General features: G+C 39.4%; 2 protein-coding genes across 2 annotated transcripts; one reads left to right on the plus strand and one right to left on the minus strand.

Moving 5' to 3' along the window:
* The first annotated feature begins 1,438 nt into the window (after nucleotides 1-1,438).
* On the plus strand, nucleotides 1,439-2,377 carry LOC133056217 (olfactory receptor 8H1-like). Its single transcript, XM_061141339.1, has one exon. The coding sequence runs from the start codon at nucleotides 1,439-1,441 to the stop codon at nucleotides 2,375-2,377; it is 939 nt and encodes a 312-aa protein (XP_060997322.1).
* Nucleotides 2,378-5,789: 3,412 nt separating this feature from the next.
* On the minus strand, nucleotides 5,790-6,599 carry LOC133069081 (PHD finger protein 23-like). Its single transcript, XM_061160235.1, has one exon. The coding sequence runs from the start codon at nucleotides 6,597-6,599 to the stop codon at nucleotides 5,928-5,930; it is 672 nt and encodes a 223-aa protein (XP_061016218.1). The 3' UTR covers nucleotides 5,790-5,927.
* Between the last annotated feature and the right edge of the window lie 3,409 nt (nucleotides 6,600-10,008).

Here is a 10,008-nt window from a genome sequence, read left to right on the forward strand (position 1 = left end):
GGTGTTAGAAAGTGTTCTAGTTTCATTCTTTTACAAGTGGTTGACCAGTTTTCCCAGCACCACTTGTTAAAGAGGTTGTCTTTTTTCCATTGTATATTCTTGCCTCCTTTGTCAAAGATAAGGTGTCCATAGGTATGTGGATTTATCTCTGGGCTTTCTATTTTGTTCCATTGATCTATATTTCTGTCTTTGTGCCAGTACCATACTGTCTTGATGACTGTGGCTTTGTAGTAGAGCCTGAAGTCAGGCAGATTGATTCCTCCAGTTCCATTCTTCTTTCTCAAGATTGCTTTTGCTATTCGAGGTTTTTTGTATTTCCATACAAATTGTGAAATTATTTGTTCTCGTTCTGTGAAGAATATGGTAGGTACCTTGATAGGGATTGCATTGAATCTATAGATTGCTTTGGGTAGTTTACTCATTTTCACAATTTTGATTCTTCCAATCCATGAACACGGTATATTTCTCCATCTATTTGTATCCTCTTTGATTTCTTTCATCAGTGTTTTATACTTTTCTATGTATAGGTCTTTTGTTTCTTTAGGTAGATATACTCCTAAGTATTTTATTCTTTTTGTTGCAATGGTGAATGGTATTGTTTCCTTAATTTCTCTTTCTGTTTTCTCATTGTTAGTGTATAGGAATGCAAGGAATTTCTGTGTGTTAATTATATATCCTGCAACTTTACTATATTCATTGATTAGCTCTAGTAATTTTCTGGTAGAGTCTTTAGGGTTTTCTATGTAAAGGATCATGTCATCTGCAAACAGTGAGAGTTTTACTTCTTCTTTTCCAATCTGGATTCATTTTATTTCTTTTTCTACTCTGATTGCTGTGGCCAAAACTTCCAAAACTATATTGAATAGTAGTGGTGAGAGTGGGCAAAATTCCAACATATGGAGGCTAAATTTTTTTGTTATTATATATCTAAAAATTTTGCACGTTTGCTGAAATCAACCATAAATAAGAAAATAGATACTATTATGGGTATTCCTTCTGAGGTCAGTCTACCTTGGTAGAATATCAGATCCAATATTTAATAGCTCTGACTGTGGTTGGGTGAACTAAATTCACAGTGCTTTTTTTTCTCATATGAAGAATGTATCAAATGGTACTAACTACGGTATAATAATCTCATGGTAATTAAATACATTAATAATGACAAGCCTTCAAACACTGTCAGTCATTCTAACTATTCAACTGTACTAGGTTTTGCTACATTATATCCCAATATATAGTTACCCTTATATCTATATTTGGTAGTCAAATTAAGAGTTTTCTTTTCATACTCTCTACAACCCTGTTCTGACTTTTTAGAAACATCAAACTAAAACACCAAATATAAATATATCATGTTGTTTATAAAAAATCAAGCTTTTTGAAGTAATTCATGTCAAGTATCAACTTTGATCTCAACAGTTTAGAGCATTTGAACACTATGGGCAGAAGGAATATCACTCATGTGTCTGACTTCATCCTGATGGGACTGACAGACTCTGAAGAGATCCGGCTGGTCCTCTTCACCCTCTTCCTCCTGATATACCTGATTACTGTGCTGGGCAATGTGGGAATGATCCTTATAATCCGCCTGGACCCCCAGCTTCACACACCCATGTACTTTTTCCTCAGTCACTTGTCATTTCTTGACCTCAGTTACTCAAGTGTCATCACCCCTAAAACCTTAGACAATTTACTAACTTCCAAGAAGAATATTTCATACCTGAACTGCTTCAGCCAAATGTATTTCTTTGTCTTCTTGGGCGCCACTGAGTGTTTCCTTCTGTCCTCCATGGCCTATGATCGCTATGCAGCCATCTGCAACCCACTGCATTACCCCGTCGTTATGTCCACCAGACGCTGCTGTTCTCTTGTCTTTGGATCCTATTTGATTGGCTTCATGGACACCTCTGTCAATGTTCTGTGCTTGAGTAGATTGCATTTCTGCAACTCAAAGATAATTTATCACTTTTTCTGTGATGGACCAGCAATTTTAGCGCTGTCCTGCACTGACACACATGACATTGAAATCATCATATTCATTTCTGCTGGCTCCACCCTCGTGGTGTCTCTTATCATGATATCTGTGTCCTATGTGTCCATCCTGTCCACTATCCTGAAAATTACTTCCACTTCAGGGAAACAGAAAGCCTTCTCTACCTGCACCTCCCATCTCCTGGGAGTCACCATCTTCTATGGCACTATGATTTTCACTTACTTAAAACCAAGTACGTCCTACTCCTTGGGAAAGGATCAAGTGGCTTCTGTTTTTTATACTATTGTCATCCCCATGCTGAATCCCCTCATTTACAGTCTTAGAAACAAAGAAGTAAAAAATGCACCTAATAGGGTCATGAAGAAGAGAAAGGACTCCAAATAATTAAAATAATGGTGATGTTAAACTTCAAAGCTCATTTTTTTTTCAATTCATATAGTGTATTTCTTTGCTGTCTCTTCAGAGACAAATAGAATTATTTGATTGTTTATTTATTGTGCTGAGCCATCATTTGCCTAACTAAATATAATCTTGGGTATTTTTAAGAATATGCCTTTGGAAATCTACATTATAATTGGAAACCAGAAACATGTTAAACCATGGTCTAACTATACACATTTTTAAGTGAAACTGATTTCCTAAATGAAAAAGTATAGTTGTCAGCTTTTAAAATATGTCATGTATATTCCAAAACATAATCCAACATCAGAGAATGTTACGATGGAAAGGAGGTCAGTTTTGGGAACAATGATACCAATTTCAGAAATCATTTCCTTTACTTTGGAGAGAAGAGTTTTAGCAGAGTGATTACGAGCACTTGCTTGGGAACCAAACATTCCAAAATTTATTCTCCATTACTTATATAACCCATAAATCACTGAAAATTCAAGCCTCACGTTTCCTCAGTTTCACTAGATAAATAATAATTCCAGGTCCATATAGTTACTATAAGGGGCTTCCCAGGGACTCAGTGGTAAGCAATCCATCTGTCAATGCAAGAGACATGTGTTCAGTCCCTGGGTCTGGAAGATCCCTGGAGAAGGAAATGACAGCCCACTCCAGTGTTCCTGCCTAGAACATTCCATGGACAGAGAAGCCTGGTGGACTACAGTCCATGGGTTTGCAAAGAGTCTGACAGGACTGAGTGACTAAGCATACATGCACTCACACACACAGTTACTATAAAGATTAAATCAATTCATTTATGCAAAGCATTTAGGGCAGTACTGATACATGTTGGCCATTATCATAAGAATATTGATACCCCTCCAGTATTTTTAACACACAATGACTTCTTCGTAATGAACATATAGTTGTGCTTTATGAGTTATTTTAGGTTGATTTAAAAGGCAAACACACAAACAGCTAAGGAAATCTCACAATTTTGGATTTTGAGTGGAATATGTTAATATTATAAAAATTTGGAAAACATTGAAAATTTAAGGAAATAGAAATGCGCTAGAAGTTATTATGTGTTTAGTATGTGTTCTTCTAGATTGATAACTATGTAGGTTTTGTGTGTATGTATTATGAACATGTGTGATATTTCTGGCATTTCCTGTATTTTTTGAGACTTTATGCATACACTTACATGTATAAACTTGTATATTCCTTTATCATTAAAATCTAAGATGGCTGTGTTTGTATGTGGGAAAGATGCTTATTTTGTAATTCTTTGGATATGAAATGTTATTGAATTCATCAAGTTAACATTCTGCATGAAAGAAAGTGAAAGTCATTCAGTTGTGTCTGATTCTTTGAGACCCCAGGGACTGTACAGTCCATGGGATTCTCCAGGCCAGAATACTGGAGTGGGGAGCTTTTTCCTTCTCCAGGGGATCTTCCCAACCCAGGGATCAAACCCAGATCTCCTGAGTTGCAGGCAGATTCTTTACCAACTGAGCAATCAAGGAAGCCCATTGACAGCTTACACAGTCCAAATCTAAAGATGCCTGTGGCCCCTTACAAGATCAAGAAGCAAGGTTTTCTATTAATGAGTCGTTGATGCTGGGAGAGGATTGGTCTTTACGGCTGAGCAGGCGTTTCTGTTGATGGGTTGACGTGTAATGCTGATACACAGTGCACAGCGCAGAGGAGAGAGGAGGCCAGAGGACATCAAAACGCTTTTTGTACCTCTAAATTTTTCTTGAGTCATCATAAAATATGAATTTTATATCATATCTATGTAATAGAACTTTAAAAATATTTCAAGTGGTTTTGCCAGTGTTTATAAATAATATTGTATATAAATATTGACATTTTTATAACAATATACTTAAAACTTTCACATTTTTATATTATCATATATCCATATATGGAAAGCCAAACAATATATTCCAAACTGAGTTTAGTAGGGAAAGTTACCTTTCTTGAAGAATTTTTACCAAATGTGTGTGAAAGCAACACTATCTGCTTACAGAGGTATGTGCTCAGCAAGAAGCACCTTCCAGGGATTTCCCTGACTGCCAGAGGTTAAGACTTTATCTTTCAATGCAGGGTTCAGTCCCTGGTGAGAGAGCTAAGATCCCACATACCTCATGGCCAAAAAGACAAAACATAAAACAGAAGCAAAATTGCAACAAGTTCAACAAAGACTTTAAAAACAGTCCACATCAATAGGAAAAAAAAAAAAAAAAAAAAAAAGCTCTTTAAAAAAGAAAGAAAAGAGGACAAAGTAAAGGTAAAGGAAACCAACTGTCATTATTTCCCTGAGTGTTCAAAACTATTCCCTTCCCTTTAAAGCTTCATCAGAAAGTATCAGAAAACACTTACTCTCTTTAAAAATAAATAAATAAAGGGTAAAATTCCTATGCTACTTTTTGTGATTTCTAAAATCCCACAAAAATACAATTCTTTTCTTTTTCCTTTAATGGAAGTTCTTTGGAGAAGGGTCATGAGTTAATGGATTATTAAAATGCACAATATTCCCTTTCAGTGTGATAGTTAGAGCTTTGTCTCCTTCATTTCTCACTTCTGTCTTTCTTTTTGTCCTTTTTCTATGAACAGATATCATGGTACCCTGGAATCTATCAGGAGGACCAGGTTCTTGACAAAGTTGTGTGTTTACCTATGTGACCTTGAACACATCAATTTTCCACTATATTTGCTAGTTCCTTCATCTTCTTGACAAAGAACTCAGCCCATTCACCTCTAAGGTAGTTTTTATATATAACATTTCTGTAGGTAAACAAATATGTGTATACATGTGCCTTGACCCTCAGCAATCGGTAGCTAACTCTTCAGAGAGTTAGTGGACGGGAAAACGTCCACTTAAGCTGTTCTTTCTAGTGTGAGACTGGCAGCTATGCCCTGCACCCTGGTTCTAACATTTTGGAGTCCAATCCCATTTTTTTTTTTTTTTTTTGAAGAGCCCACTCTGCTTTATTTACAACACGCAGGCTGTCTGTACAAACAGCTGGCCAGTATTATTAAAAAAAAAAGAGGTGAGGAATCATCTCCTTTCTCTTTTCCTTCCTCCCTCGGCCAAGCTCTGGTTGGCACTCCACCACTGAGCTGCCACGCTCAAAAGGGGAAGCCCAAAATTAAAAATACAACCGGTGTAGAATAAATGGGGAGTGAGATAGAAGAAAAGATGAGGGAGGGGAGTGCTATATTTACACTAGAGTTTTATAGACAACTGTCCCACTCCATCCCAGTTCCAACCCTGGTCCAGAAACTGAGCAGTGGCAGGGACAGTTCAAGTGTCTAGGGACCCAGAGAGCCTCCCACCCACAACTGCAATGGGTCCAAGTTCAAGTCCACAAGGTGGGAAGGAAGGGTAGGGCAGGAAAACCACTCATTTCCAAACCAGTCCCCCTTGGGAATTTCTGCCTCAAAGTGGGACAACATCCCAGCTTCAGGGGTCATATCGACCCTGAAGCTCAGTTCCCAAGTCACGTTTCCATTTGAAGTTCCAGCCTGGAGATGGCATGTGTCAGGGCTCTCCAGATTTCGGAGGCCCCCCTAATCGCCGGGCCTCTGGCCGCAGTTCCTTGCATTTCTGGCAGTAAAAGAAGTCAGGGACATTGGTCTTCTTAATCTTAGCACAGGAGAGGTGGATCCACGTCCCACACAGGCTGCACTCAATCATGGGCCGGCCTGCAAAGGGCTTTCGGCAGTAACACGTGATCAGATCCCATGAATCATCACCTGATTCTACCATGATGTCCTCATCCATGACCCGCATCTCGCCTTCACTGGAGCTGGCATCTCCATCTTGGTTTGTTTCAGTGCTGCCCACCTCCTTGCTTTCACCGTCAGTGGGAGGGGCTCCTTCAGGGTGCACTGTGGCAGGGGGTCTAGGAGCCTCAGGTGTTGGTAGCACAGGGGCTGGGGCTTCCCCTCCTACCATTGCTGCCATTTCTTCCTCCTCCTCCTCTTCAGAGTCTGTATCGCTGGGGGGTGCCCGGGGAGGCCCAGGAGGTGGGAGTCTATCCCCCCGTTCTGCCTTTTTCAACTTCCGCTTCTTGCTCTTCTTGATTCGAGACCTCTTTTCCCCATCCCCAGGGGCTGGGCGGGGCCTCCGAAGTACCCCAAAGCCTGTCCCCCCTCCTGGCCCCAACTTTCGGTTCTTTCGGTTCTTTCCCATGGCAGCTTCTCTTGTCATCACCCATAGCATACTGATGGTAGCTCCTGCTGAGCTTTACAGGGGTGCTAATGACTCCCTAAAAAATGTGCTTCTTCATTTCAGTTCAGTCGCTCAGTTGTGTCTGACTCTTTGCAACCCCGTGGACTGCAGCACGCCAGGCCTCCCTGTCCATCACCAACTCCCAGAGTTTATTCAAACTCATGTCCATTGAGTCGGTGATGCCATCCAACCATCTCATCCTCTGCTGTCCCCTTCTCCTCCTGCCTTCAAACTTTCCCAGCATTAGGGTCATTACAAATGAGTCAGTTCTTTGCATCAGGTGGCCAAAATATTGGAGTTTCAACTTCAGCATCAGACCTTCTAATGAATACCTTGGGAAAGTGAATGTTCTTGAAGCCCTTGGAGAAGCCAGGTGAGAGGTAAGGAGGGTGATCTTTAGGCAGCAGTGGAGTAGATCACACCTAATAGGTTATTTACAATGTTTCTGTCGCCCATCTTCAATATTATACCGGGTTGGTCTGACATTCTGATTTCAAATCCCAAATCCTTGCCTGGTGTTCCTGTGCCAATACAGTTAACCATACTAAACTTAAAGTTCCGTTGTCCTTGGTCTCATGCTCTCAGAATCCATTCCTATAGATATTCTCCAGACTCCTGTCAACCTTGATTGGTGATGTCCTGAAATTCTTAGCAGATCAGATTTGGCATTTCACTGTCTGGGCTATGTGGGTTTTGAAGTTTCACACCAAACACAGAGGAAAGGCAGGCTGATGGGGTTGAGTGTAAGGGAGGCTTGTATCTGCTTGTGTTTAACCCTCCAGGTGCAGTCAGTAACGAGACTTAGTGCTGGGGCAGTTCCTATTCCCTGGGTAAAGGGGAGGAATTACTGGGTTTTGAAATGAGACTTAAGGATTTGAGATGAGAAATTCTCAGATTTTACTTCTCTGCCCAAATGCCCCTACCCTATGCCTCAGAACCTCATCCCTTCTGGTCATATTCTTATCTTTCCTTAAATACCAAACAAGCTTATTTGGGGAGGTAACTGCACTGCTACACTGTGGTCATAGCATCTGTCCTCAAATATAGTTTCCCAAGGACCAGAGGAAGTGAGAAACTTCTTCAAAGACATAGTTCAAGCTTGCTGCTGCCTGCCTGTTTTATCAGTTGGATAGTCTCAGGTTTAAACTGCAGCAGAAGCCAACTCCCCCCATAATGTTCACGATCTCCATCTGCAGGCTTCTCTGCTACAGGAAGTGATCCCTCAGTGCTTTGTTCCCACCTAGCTTTCACTCCGTGATGCCACTGGTGATCACTTAAGTAAGTCTGATGCTACTGCAGGGGCTTCTCAGGTGGCGCTAGTGGTAAAGAACCCACCTGCCAGTGCAGGAGACATAAGAGACCTGGGTTCGATCCCTGGGTCAGGAAGATTCCCTGGAGAAGGGTACGGTAAACCACTCCAAGATGCTATATGTCACCACTGTGACATTTCCCACCGGGATGAGTGTATATGTCTAATCTTCAAATATGTGAATAATTCAATTATATTTGAATGTTTATCTCCTGAGACTGCTCTAAGACCAGTGTCAGTTATAAACATGGAAGGTAGTTGAAGGCCACACAAACTGGTTAATTTGGGGAGGGTTTAATAAAGATATTAATACAAAGGGATGTCTAAGGCTTGCAGAATTTCCAAAGACTAGTGCAATAACTTTAGAACTAATAAATTCTGAAAGCTGTTACCTCCTCTGTTTCTGGAGGAATCAATATAAGAAAAGAAAGAGGTTATGAGCACTGGAGGGGAAGCTTTGAAATGGGCCATCCAGCAGAATCTATGGTTTAGGTCAAGGGATGAAGCCACCTATGGCATTTTGCAAGAAAGGAGGCTGGGAAAAAACACTCTGACCCTACTCTCTTCCCTTCTAGTCACAACCACTGGCTAAACACACTAAGTATGCAGAGAACAAAGGAGTCCACTGATGCAGCTAGTACAGCTGAGCACCCTGGAGCAGAAACAAGATTAAAAGGATAGAGAATGGATTTGGAAGAACAGAGGAAAGGTATTCAACATGTAACAAAGGCAGCGATGGAGATAAAGACATGGAGAATAGACTTGTGGATAGAAGGTGTGGAAGGAGACCATGGAACAAATGGAAAGAGTAGCATGGGAACATGTACATTATCATATGTAAACAGATAGCCAGTGGGAATTTGTTGTATGACTCAGAGAGCTCAAACAGGGTCTCTGTGACAAGCCTAGGGATGTGGGATGGGGTGGGAAGGGAGGTTCAGGAGAGAGAAACACATATATATATACCTATGGTTGATTCATGTTGATATATGGCAGAAGCCAAAGCAATATTGTAAAGCAACTATCCTTCAATTAAAAATAAATAAATTAAAATGTTTAAAAAATGGTACCAGTGAACTTGTGATTTTAATATGCAGAACATGCATATAAATATTTATGTGTTTACATATATATGGTATATATGTATATATATATACACACATAAATTTAATTTGGCTTCTACATAACTAAAGAAAAATGAGAATGAACATTCTGACTGATTATATTTTCACTAGGAAAACTTAGTCTCAAAAAAAATTTCTCCATCTTCAGTTCAGTCACTTAGTCATGTCCAACTCTTTGCAACCCCATGGACTGCAGCACACCAGGCTTCTTTATCCATCACCAACTTCCTGAGCTTGCTCAAACTCGATGTTAAAACTCATCGAGTTAGTGATACCACCCTACCATCTCATCCTCTGTTGTCCCCTTCTCCATCTTAGTAATTCCCAGTTTCTCAATACACAGCTTTATTTAATTGCCATGAAGTCCTAAGTGTTTGCAGGATTCTACAACCCCAGGGATGCAGAAATTGATTTAAATAATTCTGAGACAGGCATACATAAATTCTGTTCAGGTGATGGTACTGCTGATACTTTATGTAAGTTTTCTAAATGAGATATTAGAGGTCTCAACTTCATACTCCAAGATATATTTTTGTCTAGTTGCTATTTTTAAGGTTAAAAATCAAAAATAAAACTATAAAAGCAATAAGAAATTCAAATGATGTAGAAATTTATAGTACTTTGTTACTTATGCAGTAATTACAAATTACATTTAAAATTGATTCTTTAGAATATTGTTATATATTTTTCCTTACTGTAAATTACATAAAACACATAGGTAATTCTGTGTACTTTATAATCCTTTTATTGTATACCACCCCTCTCTATATGTTTTTTCCCAAACATATATGTGTGTAGGTTTATTTATTTTTCCGTATAATTTAATATTTTCTTATCCCAAGAGATTTTACTAAGATGCATGAATCTAGAAAGACAGTAGAGTGTCCCAACATATAAAAGCACTTAAAAAATAATTTACTGTTTTTAAAAAATATGTAAAATAGGAAAGTCTACA

This window comes from Dama dama, chromosome 1 (assembly GCF_033118175.1).
Source record: "Dama dama isolate Ldn47 chromosome 1, ASM3311817v1, whole genome shotgun sequence".
Lineage (NCBI taxonomy): Eukaryota > Metazoa > Chordata > Mammalia > Artiodactyla > Cervidae > Dama > Dama dama.